The 20,441-nt window shown below is 40.4% G+C and overlaps 1 protein-coding gene across 1 annotated transcript in view; it reads right to left on the bottom strand.

Annotated features, from left to right (window-relative positions):
* The window catches only part of Sec62 (SEC62 homolog, preprotein translocation factor), a 36,263-nt gene extending 16,073 nt beyond the window's left edge, over positions 1 to 20,190 (bottom strand). Inside the window, exons 1-4 of the mRNA XM_004652085.2 lie at positions 19,972 to 20,190; positions 19,670 to 19,843; positions 8,880 to 8,988; positions 7,433 to 7,538 (exon numbers count right to left, since the gene is read on the bottom strand). Coding sequence (XP_004652142.2) covers positions 7,433 to 7,538; positions 8,880 to 8,988; positions 19,670 to 19,843; positions 19,972 to 20,190 — 608 coding nt within the window. The remainder of the gene's footprint in view (positions 1 to 7,432; positions 7,539 to 8,879; positions 8,989 to 19,669; positions 19,844 to 19,971) is intronic.
* Positions 20,191 to 20,441: the final 251 nt, after the last annotated feature.

The following is a 20,441-nucleotide window of genomic DNA, read 5'->3' as shown; positions in this document are numbered from 1 at the left end:
TTTAAAAAAAAGTCCTCAATCATGTAATGAATAATTTTATGTACTAAGATGACAAAATTTTGGCATCCTCTCAAGATCAAGCTAATTTTTGTGTAGTAGGGAAAAGACTACGTATTGCTGGTGTCAGTAATTTCTCTCTAAATAAATTATTCTTCCATTTAGAAGTCATATATATAAAAAATTTGTTCTCTCTCATATGTGGATTCTAGCTACAGATGACTGGGCTTCTGCGTGAGAATGAAAATACTTAGTAGCAGAGGCCAGTAAGTTAAAAAGGAGACATAAAGGGTAGAGAAAGGAAGGGAGGAGGATACTTAATAGGTTGATATTGTATATATGTAATTACAATGATTGTAATGGGGAGGTAATATGATGGAGAATGGAATTTCAAATGGGAAAGTGTGGGGGTGGGGAGGGAGGGAATTACCATGGGATATATTTTATAATCATGGAAAATGTTAATAAAAATTAAAAAAAAAATTTTTATAGGTGGGGCACTGTGGTGCATGCCTTTAATCCCAGAACTTGGGAGGCAGAGATAGGAGGGCCACTATGAGTTTGAGGCCACCCTGGGACTACACAGTGAATTCCAGGTCAGCCTGAGCTAGAAAGAAAGAGACCCAACCTTGAAAAACAATACCACCACCACCACCAAAAAAAAAAAAAAAAAAAGTCTTATTTACTTTTGGTGGTGGTGGGAAGGGGGAGAATAGGCACACTGGGACCTCTAGCCACTGAAAACAAACTCCAGATGCATGCGACCCCTTGTGCATATGGCTTATATGGATACTGGGGAAATCAAATCTGGGTCCTTTGGCTTTGTAGCCAAGTGCCTTAACCACTAAGCCCTCTTTCCAGTCTTCCTTTTTGTTTCACTCTTTCCCTCAGCTGCAACCTAACCCGTTTAAAAGCCTTAAGCCCACTCACTCTCCTTTCCTACTATTCTATTGATAGTATCTATACCATCTAACATACTATAGCATGTATTTGCTCCTTATCTAGACTATATATGCCTTAAAAAGCAGGATCCTTGTTTTCTTCATTTATGTGAAAAATTCAGAAAACTCAACTGATGTCAAATTAAGTCATTCTTGCTGGCAGTTCCTTTCTAATCTTATAATCCCACTCAAGGAACAAGTTTGTCCTCACCCAATTTACAAATGACGTCTTTATATCTTGTGTTCCAGTTTCAGAGTTTCTATATTCTTTATTCTTGCCTAGATAATGTACACCCATATCACCTAGGTCACCATCATCTGTCCCTACTAATGTTGACTACTTATTTTCATTGATGCCCATCCCAGCTTATCATGTCACTTGTGACTATATTCTTGCGCATGACCAGTTCTTTCTGTCATTGTGCTGTGCCCTCTGGAACACCTGTACTTTTCACTTCCCTGATGGGCTTCCATTTGCTGCCTAACTGATTCTAGCTCATGAGCACCTCCACCAGCCTATATCTAGATTTCATGTTCTACTCGTTCGGAAGGTCTACTTAGCCAGGAACTGTGCAACTGTTCAAACTGGCCCCCAAATGCTACTATTAGTATCTATTCTGGGGATGTAGAGATGGCTTAGTGAAAGGCCCAAGAATTCAGAAGCCCAGAAATACTATCATGCTCCAAAGGGAGCTTAAGTGGGCCCCTGCATACCTCAAACTCCAGGCTTTACTCTCTGTTGGAAGCAAGTAAAGAATCCCTCTTCTCATTATATCAGAGCCCGCTCCTAATATAAAACTAGGTAAAAAGGGCATGAGATAGCCCTCAAGGATGGGAAATGAGTAATGAAGTGAACCACTTATTTGGTTTCTGTAAATAGCCTGCACCATAAGCCTTAATAGCCCACACCGTAAGCCTTAGTAGCCCGCACCATAAGCCGTAGCAGCCTGCCTCAGACCACCAAGGTCATAGGAGACTGATTGGTCCACGAGGGGCTTGAACAAATTAAACTAATTGGCTTAGAAACTATGGAGTGGCACAAACTGACTGGCTCAAACCCCGTGGGCTCCTGATGTTAAAAAAATGATTGGTCTAATTAATGCACAGGCTTTGTTAGAAACCCTATAAAAACTGTCCCATTCCTGCATTCAGGGCTCTGCAGTCCTCTACCCCTGTGCGGTGTATGACTATGGGCCCCAGTGCACTTGGAATAAAATCCTCTTGCAGTATGCATCAAGACCGCTTCTTGTGAGTGATTTGGGGTGTCGCCATATCCGGGCAGAGCGTGGGGTCCCCATCTTGGGGTTCCTTCATTAGCAGTTAAGGTGCTTGCCTGCAAAGCCTAAGAACTCACGCTCAAATCTCCAGGTTCCATGTAGTCAGACACACAGTGATGCAAGCATGCAATGTCACACATGCACACACATCTGGAATTTGTTCATAGCAGGCTGAAGGTCCTGGTGTGCCCATTCTCTCTCTCTCTTAAAAAAAAGTTGAGCTAGGCATGTGGCGCACGCCTTTAATCCCAGCACTCAGGAGGCAGAGGTAGGAGGATCACCGTCAATTCAAAGCCACCCTGAGACTACATAGTGAATTCTAGGTCAGCTTGGACTAGAGTGAGACCCTACCTCAATAAACCAGAAAAAAAAGGTGAAAAGAAAAACTGTTCTGCATACATATGTAAATAAGCCAAAAAAAAAAAAAAAGGAAAAAAAGAGACTAATGATTGATTACATGAATACAAAATGGAACTTAACAGTAGTGGACTGTTTGAATATGAAAGGAAGCTTTATATATATATTTTTTACTTCAGAATTATTTTTTTTTTTTAAATTTTGTTTATTTACTTATTTGAGAGCAACAGACAGAGCGAGAAAGAGGCAGAGGAGAGAGAGAGAATGGGTGCACCAGGGCCTCCGGCCACTGCAAACGAACTCCGGACGCTTGCGCCCCCTTGTGCATCTGGCTAATGTGGGTCCTGGGGAATCGAGCCTTGAACCAGGGTCCTTAGGCTTCACAGGCAAGCACTTAACCGCTAAGCCATCTCTCCAGCCCTACTTCAGATTTTTTTTTTTTGGTTTTTCGAGGTAGGGTCTCACTCTAGCCCAGGCTGACCTGGAATTCACTATGTAGTCTCAGGGTAGCCTTGAACTCACGGCAATCCTCCTACCTCTGCCTCCCGAGTGCTGGGATTAAAGGCATGCGCCACCACGCCCGGCTTTTTTTTTTTTTCAGAATTCTTAAAAAATTTATAAAGAACATATTTTCTAGTTTTGTTCACGGACATGATTTTCCCACTTTTTTTTTTTTTAATATTTACTTATTTATTTGCAAGGAGAGAGATGAGAGAGAGAATAAGAATGGGTATGCGAGGGCCTCTAGCCATTGCAAACAAACTTCAGATGCATGTGCTATTTTGTGTATCTGGATTTACCTGAGTACTGGGGAATAGAAATTGGGTCCTTAGGCTTTGCAGGCAAGTGCACCTTAACTGCTAAGGTATCTTTCCTGCCTAACTTTCCTACTTTCTACAAGAAACATTATCACTCAATATGAAACTAAAAATACACCTTATACTTACGAGAAAAACCCAACACATTACATCACTTCATACTATAGCTGTCCATATATTAAACTGTTATTTTCAACAGTAATGTGGCTAATAATGAAGCCATATATCAGTAATTTAGACTTTGACATCATTTTATACACATCCATATATATTTTTATTGTTGTTGATTTTTTTTTTTTTTTTGACATAGGGTCTCACTCTAGCCCAGGCTGACCTGGAATTCACAGTCTTGGGCTGGCCTAGAACTCAGTGATCCTCTTACCTTTGCCTCTCAAATGTTAGGATTAAAAGTGTGTGTCACCACACCCAGCCATTTTTTTATATCTTAGTTTTTTCAAATTAAAAAAAGACCTGTGGGGCTGGAGAAATGGCTCAGCGACTAAGGTGCTTGCTTGCAAAGCCTAAGGACATGGTTCTGATTCCCCAGTACCCACGCAAAGCCATACACAAAGAGGCGCATGCATCTGGAGTTTGTGTGCAGTGGCTGGAGGCCCTGGTGCGCTCATTCTCTCTCCCTACCTCTCTCATAAATTTTTTTCAAGACCTGTAATCTCTCAATCACTTAAGACATAAACCACTGAATTTTAGTAGAAAAGCCTTTTCCTTGATAAGTAGATAGAAGGGCAAAGAGTCATAGGATTGTCTGCTTCTGTCACTCTTCAAGAAAAGAATATAATTAACTTCTAAGTAACTTCTAGTATCATTTGAAATAATGTCACATTTAGGTAGAGAGATTCAAATACCATTGTTGGCACTTAACTAGGATGATGCTATTGGGTGTTACGTAATTTTAACTGACTTCTAAACTAGGACACCACATAGGACTTTTAGGGTTAAATGGAAAATATATAAGTTGTTAAACATAGTGCCTAACATACATGTATTTATATTGCTATGGAAAAAAATCTCCAATTTAGTAGTTATGGAAACATACACATTTAATTTCATAAATCACTAATTATATCATCATTTTGTTTTATAAGTAAAATCATTGAGGTTTTCCTGGATGAGCCTTTAGAAAATATGAACTTCACTTAATTCTATTCCAGATAAGTGACATTAACCTTTGCAAAAAAAATCATAGCCTCTAAAAAATACTTGGTTTTAAATCTTTGGTATGAGACAAACACTAGTACAAAGCCTCCTAGCATTTTCAGAGAGCTGTATCAGCGTATTTTGTGCTCTTTCTTCTCTTGTTAGGTAACCACTTGTGTTTCAAAATATGATAAAAACATTTTCCCTGAGAAGTCATTCTTGAAGGTCTCACCAACATTAGAATATGTGTTCTAAGGTAAGGAGGGGCCAAGCACAGTAACATTGTTTTCCTGGGGCCTAGCAATGTAATAGGAAATTGATTTAAAAAAATGCTGAATACAATATTAAAAATAATTTTAAGAAAAAAGTTTTAAATTATGTATTTTTTCCTGATTCTTTTTTTTCAGATTTAACAAATCATTTATTGAACATTAGACATGAGTTAGGGCCTTTCACTTATGTAGCAATGGTGAGTTTTAAGTACCAAATTATGCCAATTGCTGTGCAACTATAAGAAACAGAACTAAAATTTGTTTCCAGATTTAGCTACCAATAGACTTAAAAAAATACACATGCAATAATTCTAAAATAGTTAAGAACAGCCAAACTGGATGGCACTAACTTGGTTAAATTAGGAGAACTTGAGGTAGAAAGACTGATAGGGGCTAGAGGGCTTGACGAATATTACATAGTAGAAGAATAGCTTGAGGGATGTGTTTGTAATATTAAAGGCAGGAGGACAGAAGGAGAACAATGCAGTCAGACTTGCAGATAAGTGTCAGAGAGAGACCAGAAGAGAGAATGAATGAATGTGGCAAACACTCAAGAAAAGGACATTACTGGACTGTATGTTTGTGCCAGTCTCCTAGAGATTAGGTTGAAGAGTTCACACATGAAGTTGGTCACAAAAGGTATATAGATCATATTAAAAATATTCTTGTTAGTTAACCTATATTTTCCTTTCTTGTGTCCCCCTGCCCCAGATTTCATCATGTCCATCTAGTTGCTTTAGTAAATGAAACTAGACAAAAAAGTCCTATTGTGATTTTCTTATGGTTGGGCAGGAATCCACAGCAGATGGGTCATAATGAGGACACTAAGATTCTATTAGAAGGTGCTAAGAAGATCCTAAGTAGAGTCTTTGATTTTAGCACAGAGAGAACATAAGCATTCTGATGTGAACAGGAATAACATTTACAATGCAAAGGGAGTGTGTGCCTGGGATATTCTCTTTTCATATAATAAAGTACCAAGTCACTTAAAGCCACAAAATAATATTGGTCACTGCCCTCAGAGATTTGGGCTTACAGATTTAATACCTTAAATTAATTTTGCTTTGCAAAGTATATCATTATTTTGGTGGATAGTGACAGCACAGGGATAAGGATTATGTATTATGGGAACTGACTGCTGCATTTAGAACCTTGTGTCTTACTAGTGTACAATGCTCAGTAAGGCTCTTGACTTCTCTATGTCCAAGTTATTATTATTATTTGTTTTTTTCAAGGTAGGGTCTCACTCTAGCCCAGGCTCACTATGAAGCCTCACGGTGGCCTTGAACTCACAGCAATTCTCCTACCTCTGCCTCCCGAGTCCTGGGATTAAAGGCGTGCGTCATCACGCCTGGCTTTATGTCCAAGTTTTTGCATTTGTAGTAGCTCTTAATAAAAAAATTAAGAGCTACTAGTAGTAAAAAAAACTAGTAGTAGAAAACTAGTAGTAGAAAAAACTACTACAGGTACAAAATAAATCTATCTTGAAACAAGCAGGGAAGTTTGTACTTTGGAACTAATTCTCATTTGTTGTAAAGGACAAATAAATACCAACTGTATCACTGTGAGCTCATCTCCAACCAACAATGAAACTTCTCGTTTCTGAAATGTCTATTAGTCATCTTTAGTCCCTTGGCAACTAAGACTTTTCAGTATTTGATAATTATTTAACTTTACTGTATAAGAACACAAGCTGTGAAATCATTTAAGAAGGCTATCAGAAATTTTTATTTTCTTTATTTCAACTTTTTGAGACAGGGTCTCATGTAGCCCAGGCCATCATGTAGCTGAGGATGATCTTGAACTCCAATCTTTCTGTTCACCTGCCAAATATTGGGCTATAGATATATGCTACTATACCTGGTAGACTGTTGTATCTTAGAGATTAATACAATATTAGCAAATGTGTACCACCTGACCAAACATATACTCTAAAATCTCAAATACTTAAGACTATAAACTTTAGTGTCATGAAACAAAATTTAGCTAGTAGTGACTGATAAATATGCCTAGTTAAGTATTAAGTTAACAAAAAGAAAAACAATGGAAAGAAGAAGAAGCTGATTTTGGCCTTGCAGGTATTCAGTTTACTATCAAAAGTTTTTTTTTTCCCTGCTGCACAGAAAAAAATACCTATTATGAAAACCATATAGATATTACCAAGTTTGACTTCATCTTGAAACCCTCAAAAAACAGACATGACAAACAAGGGCAGCTACTTTGTTTTATAAACACTACTACAGTGACAACTACTCCAAATAGGACAAGAGGTCTGGCTTATGGTCCAGGGCACAGGCACTAAAACCCCAGAATAATGGGGCCACTAGTAGTTCTAGTCAAAGTTTTAGAAAAAGACTCCCGATCATTTTCTCGACAGAGAAGCTTGTTCACTGTATGTAGACTCTGGTCTAGAATTTTTACTCTTGACTTTCCAGTTCAGTTCAGGCAAATATACAAGAGTACAAATTACATACATACAGCCACTGATAAAATCCAGGTTACATGTGCAAGCTATGTTTGAACTTTGTTATAATATTATATTTAATAGTGAAAATAGTTAAAAATTTTGAGACAATAGAAAAAATTTATGGTTATTCATCACCAAGAAACATTACCTGTTGCAATAGTCAACCACAGACTCCCTGTTTGTAAATAAAGCTTCTTCTCCTTTTTTGGCCTTTGCCCATTTTGAATCCAAAAGGCAATCCACTGCTTTTGAAGCTAAAGAAGAAAATTTATTATTTTAAGTTTCATGTACACAGGAATTTATGTCTACCTAAACAATATCATATAATAAATTTGATCATTCTGACAACACAAGTCAATACAAAGTCTAATGACTACCATAAAAGTTCCTTCAAACCTCAATGTATAAAACAGTCTGAAAAGCATCTTTCAAAGCAATGCCACAAAATATATTACATCCAGAAATACTAATCAAAGCAAGATAATGAGGAAATTTAAAAAATATTTGTATGTAACTCCCTACCTCTGAACAATCTACTGCTATTACTAGAGCAGCTAAACAGACTTGAAAACATAATCATGTCCACTCTTCTAAGCTTTTAATGAATATCAAAATCATTAATACTAAAGAGGAGGCATTTCTTCTGTATAACAGCAACTCTTTAACTGGTGTGCTAGGAAAACACCATCATTTATAGCTATTGGGCTCTCTATTATAGACATCATCAGCTTATAAAGAAGTTGTGTGAATATGTGAAGAAACTAAGCACTTACTTCTAATCACTCATATTATCAGCATTTAAAAATTATTATTATTTATTCTTAAAATATTTTTATTTGCAAGCAGCGGGAGGGAGGGAGGGAGAATGGGCCCGCCAGGGCCTCTATCCACTGTAAACAAACTCCAGATGCATGAGGTACCTTATGCATCTGGCTTATGTGGGTACTGGGGAATCGAGAAGAGAGAATGAAAAAGGGCAGGCTAGGGTCTCATACTGCTGCAAACAAACTCCAGATGCATTTGCCACTTTGTGTATCTGGTTTTATACGGGTACTAGGGAATCAAATCCAGACTGTCAGACTTTGCAAGCCTTTAACAGATACTTTCTCTCTAGCCCCACTGTATCTATTTTTAACACTAAAAATAAATTTTATTTAAAAACTTTCCAACAAATATAATTAGAAAGCACTATATCTTTTTGATTATTTTTTTTTTGTGTGTGTATGCTTATGTGTATACACCATACATCTTGCTGCTTCAAAGAAATGCCTGTCTGGCTTTCCATGGATGGGCTGGGGAACTGAACCCAAGCCAGCAGGCTTTGCAAGCAAGCACATTTAACCACTGAGCCACCTCTCCCAGTCTCTATCTTTTGATTATAGTTATTTTCAATCATAAAAGGAAAAGGATAACCAGCTGTCATAGGCCCATCACTCAGCTTCAATAAGCACCTGTGGAAAACACTTTTAAAACACATACACATATATACATATACATATATATATATATATACACACACATATATACACACTCTTAAATTTATATAACTTCTTAAGATAGTGTACACTAGTAAGATTTTACTGATGTAATCCTACCAATAAAGTAATCAACCCGATGACCCATCATATTGGTGGACTTTGTTGGACAGTTGAATCGAAGGTATTTGGCTACAGCCTTTTCTTCTTTAGAGGGTTCACCAACTTCCTGCAACATAAGAATACTAATTTAGTGTGATCACTGACTTGAGAAACTCATGCACTGAAGAATAATTTATGATTGGTTCTACAAATCTTTTCAAGTGATACAGGCCTTGCTTTCAGGCACTCTTTGAAGTAGACCTGGTAATGAATAAAAAGACAAAATGGACACTTTTAATTCTGCATGTCTCGCTCTAGCCCAGGCTGACCTGGAATTCACTATGTAGTCTCACGGTGGCCTTGAACTCACAGCAATCCTCCTACCTCCCGAGTGCTGGGATTAAAGGCGTGTGCCACCATGCCCGGCCTGCATGTCTTTTAAATACAAACTGCCTGCTGGCCTCAACTCTAGGACATTTGAGTTGTTTTCCCACAAAGTAGTAACGTTAAGATAACTGCTGCCAATAGTGACTGTCTAATTGGCAAGGTAAGGAGAAACAGGTACAATAAATAAATGTTACAATCACCACCAAAGATGTGTGCCTTGATAATGTGTAACAGTGAAAATTCTTTTTTTTAAATAGTTTATTCATTATTTATTTATTTATTTGAGAGCAAGAGAGAGAGAAAGAGGCAGAGAGAGAGAAAGAGGCAGACAGAGAGAGAGAGAATGGATGCGCCAGGGCCTCCAGCCACTGCAAACGAACTCCAGACGTGCGCCCCCTTGTGCATCTGGCTAACGTGGGTCCTGGGGAATTGAACCTTGAACTGGGGTTCTTAGGCTCCATAGGCAAGCGCTTAACTGCTAAGCCATCTCTCCAGCCCCAGTGAAAATTCTCAAACTTATGAAGTTAAATAAAGTTAAGAGTGTGTATATATGTATATACATACATTGTATATATGTGCTGCCTCAATGTGGTGACAAGAACTGAGGTGCTGGTGACTGGCATTATTCCCTCCTTTCCTTTATAGGGACAGATACAAGAAACTATGGGACTCTTTTTCTCAAGATATGAAATACTGTGGGACTTTTTTTTCTTCTCATTCTGCCTTCTTTTCACCAGTGAAGAATGAGGCAAAACCCCTAAACAATGATATTCCTGTGTTAATGGTTGTCCCGTAACAAAGAGCAGTTTTGGAAAGGCTGCTTTCCTGCTTTCATCTATTTCCAAATCTTCTAGGATATACTCAGCTGTGGATATTTATGGCAACAAAAAGTTAAAAGCTTTAATTCCAGCACTTGGGAGGCAGAGGTGAGTTCGCTATGAGTTCAAGGCCAACCTGGGCTAAAGAGAGAAAAAACATTTAAAAAGTACAAGTGAAACCCACTGATTTTAGATTGTAAAAACCAAGTACTTATTATGAGAAACCCCTCTATTTAACATAAAAATATTTTACTTATAAAAATGTGTACCAAAAGCCAGGCATGGTGGTGCACGCTTTAGTCCCAGCATTTGGGAGGCAGAGGTAGGAGGATCGCTGTGAGTTAAAGGCCATCCTGAGACTATACATAGTGGGTTCCAGGTCAGCCTGACCTAGAGTTGAGACCCTACCTCAAAAAACAAACAAACAAACAAACAAACAACAACAACAACAAAAAACAGAACCTTAAGTTATAAATTCCAATTTTAATGCTCCAAGTTCAGTAACATCTGTAGGGTCCCTAATTATTGGAGGCCCAGCTACAAAATATACTTTGCAACCATGCTAAAATATACCACCATATGCAAGTATCAAGTTAGGGTTTAATTAGAAACTAGTTCTATTTTATAACACCCATATATTCTCCATTTTTCCTCAACTGATACACCTGTTGTCAATTTAAAGGTTATCCAGTCAAATGAAAACTTGTTACCAAGGATGGGCTTGATTTAACATTGAGGGATACTTGGTTACATAACTACCCAAAGAAACAACTGTTATTTTCCGTAAGGAGAGGTAAAAACAAAAATTATAGAAGTATACAAAGCAAAAGCGAAAAAATATGAATGGAAATCATTAGAAAATATCTTTTATGAAAGGAGCTGGATCTTGAAAACCAAACAAGATGAACAAGCAAAAACCTTGTGGCTGAGAAAATGAATGATAGAAAACATTGGTAAGTTACAAAAGGGGTTTCAGCTGGGCATGGTGGAGCACGCCTTTAATCCCAGCACTTGGGAGGCAGAGGTAGGAGGATCGCTGAGTTCGAGGCCACCATAGTGAATTGCAGATCAGCCTGGGCTCGAGTGAGACCCTATCTTGAAAAACCAAAAAAAAAGGGGAGGGGGTGTTTCAAAGCAAGCTGAGAAACTACTCTTAAGTGCCAGAAAGAACACTAATATATTTTTTTTAACAGGAACATAATTTAAAAAGTATTTTAATTTTGTGGTTGTGGGCAAATGAATTAGGGGGAAAAACATGTAAGGCAGGGAAACTTGTTAGAAGACTAGTATAATAATCAAGTAAATGTGATATAATATTGGACTATAAACAGGAATGAAATGTAGATATTTGAAACTAAAAGTAAAAAAATAGCACCAGATCAATGAAAACACTGAGTAAAAAAGAGCAAATTTTTATGTTTAGCAGCAAAAAGGTTATTTGTGAAGAAAGTGATTCTGGAAAATAATTGCATTAATTTTAGGTTTGCTATGTCCATACTCACACAATTGCTCATTAAATCATTTACTGAATACAGATAAATGGACCCATATCTTGACTGCTGACCAAAGAATCACATATAAAATCTGATCAAGTATCAAGATACATAAAAAATGAAGAGTCAATCTGCATTAGATGATAGGGAGGTCTAATAGTATTATATATCTGCAAAAAAAATTAAATCTTATTTTAACACCTAACTTCAAGCTAATCAAGTTTTCCTCAACTTCGTATTCTCCTTAGTAAGCAACAATGAACAGAAAAGACCAGGATTTGAAAATTTCCTTTCTGCTAAACATAGAATTAGTTACTTTAACTATCAATAACATATAGTTATTCAGACTGTAGACTCTCTTAAATAAAAATGATATAATCTGTGCAATCTAGTGGGGTTTCAGAACCAGAAAGACTGCTGTAGGAGAGCAGCATGAGAAATTACTTAGAAGCTGGTAGTCTTGAATGTCTATTCCTCTACATTAGCCTTTATAGAGAAATAAAGACTATAAAATAATCTTACCTTTTTGCTTATAATTTGAATTATAGTATCTCCCCTTTATTTCCTTTAATGGGAACAAAATATTTTTCTTCTAGACTTCTAACAAGAAGCAAAAGCCTTTAGAGAACTTTATTACCCATTAACAAGAAACCGGCCCATCAACTTTGAACAGATGACAAGAACTCTTTTAACCCCAGGAATGAAATGCCTTGGAATGAGGGTACTAACAGCAAACAAGTTTAGGCTGGACTGTCTGTTCTCTGTACCCAGTTCACTGGCGGCTGCTGATCACAAGACATTTATAAAATTACTTCAGTTTAAAATCTGGTTAGAATCTTCCTAAAGTTTTATTTTATTTTATTTATTTATTAGAATGGGGGGGGAGTGACAATGGGTGCACCAGGGCCTCCAGCCACTGCAAACGAACTCCAGATGCATATAACACCATGTGCATCTGGCTTACATGTGACCTAGAGAATCGAACCTGGGTCTTTAGGCTTTGCAAGCACACACCTTAACTGCTAAGCCATCTCTCCAGCCTTCCTAAAGTCCCCCCCCCACCCCCGCAAGGTAGGGTTCTACTCTAGCCCAGGCTGTTCTGGAATTTATTCTGTAGACTCAGGCTGGCCTTGAACTCATGGCAATCCTCCTACTTTTGCCTCCTGACATGTGCCACCAAGCTCAGCTCTTCTTAAAGTTTTTAAACAAATACTTTTACTTAAAAATGTACTGATACTCAAATACTATAATGAAATAGAGTTTGCCATTTCTATTACTTTGGCCAATATTTAGTTTTGAGAAGCAAAAAAGATAGACCCAGAATAAATCCTGTGTTCTAATATCACAGAATTTTTGATTAAGAATGTAAAACCAGGGCTGGAGAGATGGCTTAACAGTAAAGGTGCTTGCCTGTGAAGTCTAAGGACTTAGGTTTGATTCCCCAGTACCCATGTAAGCCAGATGCACAAGGTGGTGCATGCATATGGAGTTCATGTGCAATGGCTTCAGGCCTTGGCTTACGTGCACGCTCACATGAGCGCTCTCTCTTTCTCTCTAATAATTATAAGTGAATAAAAACTAGAGGTTGGAGAGATGGCTTAGAGATTAAGACACTTGCCTGTGAAGCCTAAGGACCCAGGTTCAATTCCCCAGTACCCATGAAAGCCAGATGCACAAGGTGGTGCATGCATATGGAGTTCATGTGCAACGGCTTCAGGCCTTGGCTTACGTGCACGCTCACATGAGCGCTCTCTCTTTCTCTCTAATAATTATAAGTGAATAAAAATTAGAGGTTGGAGAGATGGCTTAGAGATTAAGACACTTGCCTGTGAAGCCTAAGGACCCAGGTTCAATTCCCCAGTACCCATGAAAGCCAGATGCACAAGGTGGATTATGCATCTGGAGGTCATTTGCAGTGGCTATTCTCTCTCTCCCCCTCCCTTCCTCTCTCATAAATAAATAAATTAAAAATATTTTAAAAAGCCAGGTGTGGTGGCGTATGCCTTTAATCCCAGCACTCGGGAGGCAGAGGTAGGAGGATCGCCATGAGTTCAAGGCCACCCTGAGACTCCACAGTGAATTCCAGGTCAGCTTGGGCTAGAGTGAGACCTTACCTCGAAAAAACAAAAAACAAAACAAAAAAAAAAAATGTAAAAAGAAACAGGGAAGCTGGGTGTGGTTGCGCATGCCTTTAATCCCAGCACTTGGGAGGCAGAGATAGGAAGACTGCCATGAGTTCCATGTCAGCCTGGTACTACAGAGTGAGTTCCAGGTGAGCCTGGGCTACAGTGAGACCCTACCTCAAAAAAACAAAACAAAACAAAAAAAACCCTATATCTAGTTGAAATAAGCTTAAAAGAAATTTTGGCTTATAAATTGTGAATTTGTACACAGAGATACAAAAAGCAGTATAAAATACTCATGAAAATGTGAACAGGTCAGCAGAATAAAATCTGAAAGATGGAGAGGACCTTTGATACATCATCTGCTTATAGATCTGTATGTTGACTGTAACAGTGTCCTTCCATAATACCACCAATTCATTTCCATCATATTTTTCTTTATTTTTTAGAGAGACAGAGAGAGAATTGGTGCGCCATGGCCTTGAGCCACTGCTATCTCCAGATGCATACATCACTTTGTGCATCTAGCTTCACATGGGTACTGGGCAATCAAACTCAGGTCATTAGACTTAGCAGGCAAGCACCTTATTACTAAGCCATTTCCCTAGCCCTCCATCATAATTTCTGAAGCAATAGGTTTGCTAAAACTTCAAAGCCTTAAGGCTGGACATGTGGCTTAGCAGTTTAGGTGCTTACCTGTGAAGCCTAAGGGCCCAGGTTCAATTTCTCAAAATGCAAGTAAGCCAGATGCACTAGGTGGCTCATGTGTCTGGAGTTCATTTACAGTGGTTAGAGGCCCTGGTGTGCTCATTTTCTCTCTCTTTCATAAATAAATAAAAATAAAAAATTTCAAAGCCTTCCATTAAGCCTGGTGTGCATGCGTGTTTGTAGTTTTCAGACTTAGGACTAGATTTCTTCTCTTTCCTTCAGAGGGTCCTGAGAAGTCAGACCTATAGTCTAGCTAAATAGTCTTAGCCTTTCTCCTTCCCTTTCCTGAATTAGGCACATGAGCCTATAAATGTTAGGGTTTTATTGTGAGGGAGACAGATGGATGCAACAAAAATAACTGATAGAGGTTATACAAGTTCTAAAATACAGTAAATTTAAATGTCCCAATGCTCAATAAGATACTATACACATAAATACATGAAGAGTCCCTTTAGCAATGACAAGCCATACTAAATCTTTGTCATAAAAATCCACACAAAAGCCAGGCATGGTGGTGTATGCCTTTAATCCTAGCACTTGGGAGGCAGATGTAGGAGGATCCCCGTGAGTTCAAGGCCATCCTGATCCACTACATAGCGAATTCCAGGTCAGCTTGGATTAGAGTGAAGCCTTACCTCAAAAAAAAAAAAAAAAAAAAAAAAAAAAAAAAAAAAAAAAGTTTAGGATTAACATGTCTGAACAACTCATTATTAATCAATGGTGAGGTAGAAAGGATATTCCATTAGAAATTAAGAGTACTGGGCTAAATCTAGTCTTATTCTAAAAGCTAAGATAGCTGGACGTGGTGGTGCACGCCTTTAATCCCAGCATTCGGGAGGCAGAGGTAAAAGGATTGTCGTGAGTTCAAGGCCACCCTAAGTCTACATAGTTAATTCCAGGTCAGCCTGGACCAGAGTGAGACCCTACCTTGAAAAACCAAATAAATACATAAATAAATAAAAAGCTAACATCCTTGTTTAAGTCACATAACCTAATTGGACCTCAACTTATCTGTAAAATGAAGGTGCTGGGTGAGATCAGTAAGCTCTAGGCCCATCATTCTGCTTTTGTCTCATGACTGAACTTATGAAAAAGAAGTCCAAACAAATTATATCAGATTATTTTTTTTAAAATTTATTTATTTGAGAGCGACAGACACAGAGAGAAAGACAGATAGAGGGAGAGAGAGAGAATGGGCGCGCCAGGGCTTCCAGCCTCTGCAAACGAACTCCAGACGCGTGCGCCCCCTTGTGCATCTGGCTAACGTGGGACCTGGGGAACTGAGCCTCGAACCGGGGTCCTTAGGCTTCACAGGCAAGCGCTTAACCGCTAAGCCATCTCTCCAGCCCACAGATTATTTTTAATTCTTAAATTTTAAACCAGGGTGCTAAATCAATGCTTCTAGTAACAAGCAGTACGTTTTGAATCTAAAAAGTTACAATTACTTTACAACATACATAATTGTATTTCCCAAACAACTTAAGACATTTGTGTTCAAAGTTTCATTTGGATTGATATTACTTTTGTTTAAAAATCCAGTCATGGGGCTGGAGAGATGGCTTAGCGGTTAAACACTTGCCTGTGAAGCCTAAGGACCCCGGTTCAAGGCTCGATTCCCCAGGACCCACATTAGCCAGATGCACAAGGGGATGCATGCATCTGGAGTTTGTTAGCAGTGGCTGGAAGTCCTGGCGTGCCCATTCTCTCCCTTCCTCCCTCCCTCGCTTTCTCTGTCACACTCAAATAAATAAATAAAAATGAACAAAAAAAATTAAATCCAGTCATGCCAGGCGTGGTGACACAAGCCTATAATGCCAGCACTCGGGAGGCAGAGGTAGGAGGATTGCTGTGAGTTCGAGGCCACCCTGAGACTCCATAGTGAATTCCAGGTCAGCCTGGGCTAGAGTGAAACCCTACCTTGAAAAATAATAAAAAAAAAAAAAAACACAAAAAACTAAAAATCCAGTCATGGGCTGGAGGCATGGCTTACCCGTTAAGGCACTGCTTGCCTGCAAAGCCAAAGGACCCAGGGTTGATTCCCCAGGACCCACGTTAGCCAGAGGCACAAGGGGGTACATGCGTCTGGAGTTCATCTGCAGGGGCTGGAGGCCCTGGCACACCTGTTCTCCTACTCTCTCTCCCTCTTTCTCATAAATGAATAAATATTTTTAAAAATCTTAGTCATGAAAGTTTTACAATATAATGTCCATGCACATGTAGCACACTTCAAGTTTTCTGACCAGTAATTTGAGTCCAAGAAAGAACTGTTACAATGATCCTCTTGCTTCTACTGCTGATGGGATACCACATTCTAAAATTATACTGTTGGGCTGGAGAGATGGCTTAGTGGTTAAGCGCTTGCCTGTGAAGCCTAAGGACCACGGTTCGAGGCTCGGTTCCCCAGGTCCCACGTTAGCCAGATGCACAAGGGGGCGCACGCATCTGGAGTTCGTTTGCAGAGGCTGGAAGCCCTGGCGTGCCCATTCTCTCTCTCTCCCTCTATCTGTCTTTCTCTCTGTGTCTGTTGCTCTCAAATAAATAAATAATTAAAAAAAATTATACTGTTCTGGAAAAAGAAAATTAGCAACTTAAAAAAGGTCCTGAACTTGTTTGTAGCAGATATTTCCCTTCAATGCAAAAATTGTAATTCAAGGTCACTGGATCCACTAACATAGAAATCTTTTCTAAACAAAAAACATGAAAAAAAAAAAGACAGGAAATTCAGTTGATATTACAGATGTTTGTCTTAAAGTCTTACAATAGAATCTTTTCTGTAATAAACTCTGAACTTTATCATTACATTTGATCTTTGTGCCTCAAGTGATAATAGTATCAGAGTTTCTGATTCTCAAAGGGAATAAAAGAAATGATTTCCCTAGGAGAGTATATTTTTATTTATTTATGAAGTACAGTCTCACTCTAGTGCAGACTAACCTGGAACTCACTCTGTGCTTCCAGGTTGGCCTTGAACTCAGTGGTCCTCCTACCTCTCTCTGCCTTCCAGTACTGGGATTAAAGGCATAGGCCACCATGCACACCTGATGTATTTTTTTTTTCATGTTTCTTTATTTTTTGGGGGGAGGGGGAAGTTTCAAGGTAGGGTCTTGCTCTAGCCCAGGCTGACCTGGAATTCACTATGTAGTATCAGAGTGGCCTTGAACTCATGGAGATCCTCCTACCTCTGCCTCCTATGTGTTGGGATTAATGGCATGCACCACCACACCTGGCTCTCAAGTTTCTTTTTTAAAAATTATTTGTTAGAGAGAAAGTGTGTGCGCATGCACATGTGCACCAGGGCATCCAGCCACTGCAAACGAATTCCAGATGCATATACCACTTTGTGCATCTGGCTTACGTGGGTACTAGGGAATGCTGGAACCTGGGTCCCTAGGCCTCACAGGCAACTAACTGCCTTAACCACTAAGCCAATCTCTCCAGCCTGAGAGTATATATATATATATATATATATATATATATATATATATATATATATATATATATTTTAAAGAAAACTTTGTTGCAATGCATGAAAGTGGTACTTTAAGAACTTTCACAAACATTTACAGAGCCATACATAAAACTTAAAAGGAAATTTTTAAACTTTTTTTTAGTATACCAAGCTGATTTTTAACAACTAAAGCTTCAAATAAACAATAGAAAGTAAATAGCTATACTTCATATAACTTACAATCTAATGGCTAATTTACTCAACAGACAGCTGTTAATTATTCTTTATCAAAGAGTGCTTAACAAAATCCAAAATAATTACCCAACCTAAATCTTTTATCCTGGGGGAGGAAAATGAGGAAGAGACATCATGTGCCAAGCATTTTTAATAACTTGTTTTTAAGTCATTATTAATTCACTGTTTCATAGTACCTCTCAACAGCTCTTCTTACAATTTCAAAATATGAAGCAAAGAAACCTCAGTTACTTAGCTAATTGGTGGAGCTGGGGAACAAACAGGCACAAGTGAAGTTTTAGCTCTTGAACACTACCATTTAGGGTACTATACAGTCCTTTAATGTACCCTTCTGTTTAATAGAGGGTCACAATTGAAATATGAGTGGCTATATAAAAAGTTGTATCAGCTTTTTAACAATAGTCAAAACAGTAGATAATGCAAAATGTGTATTAAAGAGCAAAAAAAATACAGTATCATACTGCTAAAGGTAAATAAAAGGTGTACAGTGAGTTGCAAATTTGACAATTTCAATACAAATTCTAATAAAACACTGTGTTATGCACATCAAACCATAATACTACATCTAGGAAGGTTCAGAATGGTATAATTAGAAACGTCCTTACACTCTAGTTTTAAGACCTGTCTGAACTTGGAATTTGCCTTTAATTCCCTTATATTCCCTGTTCACAATTACTTTGTTATGCTTGCTACCTTGCAAATGGATTGGTCACTGGTATTTTTCACTCAGGACTTAAAAAAGTTTTCAAATTCAACTTATATAGCTCCAAACACCTATGGGCCAATAAATCCATAAACCTTCACACCACGGAGCGTTTAAGGAGGAAATAGAAAACCTCACCCTAAGTAACAGAGAAACTAACTGCTATCAGCTTATGATGCCTTTGGTTTTGGGCCAGAGCTGACGAGGAGGCGGCGAGCAAACATCAGGAGTTCTAAGATGTTCACCCTATTAAGTGCTCGGGGCCAAGAGCAAGAAGACGCGGGGCAAACTGCTGGGCAGCCAGGGACCCGCACACTCGTGTGGCACGAGGGAGGGGGGCTACGCCGGCCACGGGGCTGACACCCCGGCAAGGGAAATCGTTCCTGGGCGCCGCCAGCTCGAGCGTGGCAGCGCCGACTGGGTTCGTTTGTTTACACCGCGTCGCCCGGAAGGACGCCGAAGGGAGGGCCGAGGTAAGCGCCGCGGAGGAGGGTCGACGAGAGCCCGCCGCGGCACGGACCCGCACAAAGAACGGGCTGCGGCGTTTCGGGCTCCGTCTCCCGCCGCCTGCTGGCCCACTGACGGCGACCCGGAGGGCCCCGGTGGGGGGAGCGCAGGCCCGGGGCGGCGGTCGCCGGCTTCCGAGGGTGCGCGCGCCGCGGCGCCGCCTTCCTTCCCCGCCGACCCGGGAGCCCTCGGCGGATCGCCGTCGGCTACACCGTCCCCCCCTCCCCCGGCACCTCGAGACCCCACGGCCTCGCGGCGGCCCCGCCACCCGCCCCGGGCTTTCTCGCCAGACTCCGTGGGGCTCCTCCAGCTCCTTCCACTCTCCGACGCGCCGACGCTCCCCTCCCCGCGGCGCCACCGGGCTACCTGGATCCGCTTCTTGTGTCGCCTGCGCTCCGCCATGTTGGCCGCTCCGCCCGGTCCCTTCTGACGTGGAAAGAGGAGGGGTGGGGGGGCGGCGAGGAAATCTCGCGAGAGCGCGGCTCCGCGGCCCGTTATGTAAGGCGGCCGTGGGGCGCCGTGCCGGGCCAGTTGGGCGGCCTCGGACGGCCCGCAGGCTCCGGTGGTGGCGCCTTCCCCTCAGCTGTTCTGTCGGGGCGGCTGGAGCGTCACCAGGACCAGGAGGAAGTCGAGCGGAGGGCTGGGAGAGGCCTCGGCTGTTCTCAGACCTGACTGGGCATCTGAATCAGCCGAGAGGCTTCTAAATACAGATTCCCGGGCCCCACCCGCGCTCTGTCATCCGTGGGCATGAAGCGAGCTTTCACGACACGGGGGCCTAACCCGGCCGGTGCGGTGTTATTCCCACCAGATGAGGCTGGCAGGCACACGTACAGACTGTGAATGGATGGGCTGAGCCAGGGACCCAAGCCAGCGATCTGCTCGCGCATGCCAGGTGCTGAACAGCTCATTAAGAAAGCTCTGAGCCCTGGAATCCCAGCACCTGGGAGACTGAGGCAGGGGGATCCCTGTGAGTTCGAGGACAGCCCGGAACTACTGTGTGAATTCTAGATCAGCCTGGGCTAGAGCCAGACCCTACTTGTAGGGGAAAAAAAAAAAAAAGCTGGAGAGATGGCTTAGCGGTTAAGGCACTTGTCTGCAATGCTAAGGAATTTTAGGGTTCGATTCCTTAGGACCCGTG

The sequence above is a fragment of the Jaculus jaculus genome, chromosome 11, assembly GCF_020740685.1.
Source record: "Jaculus jaculus isolate mJacJac1 chromosome 11, mJacJac1.mat.Y.cur, whole genome shotgun sequence".
Taxonomy (NCBI): Eukaryota; Metazoa; Chordata; class Mammalia; order Rodentia; family Dipodidae; genus Jaculus; species Jaculus jaculus.
The sequence above is the reverse complement of the archived record's forward strand: the minus strand, read 5'-3'. Positions and strand labels throughout refer to the sequence as shown.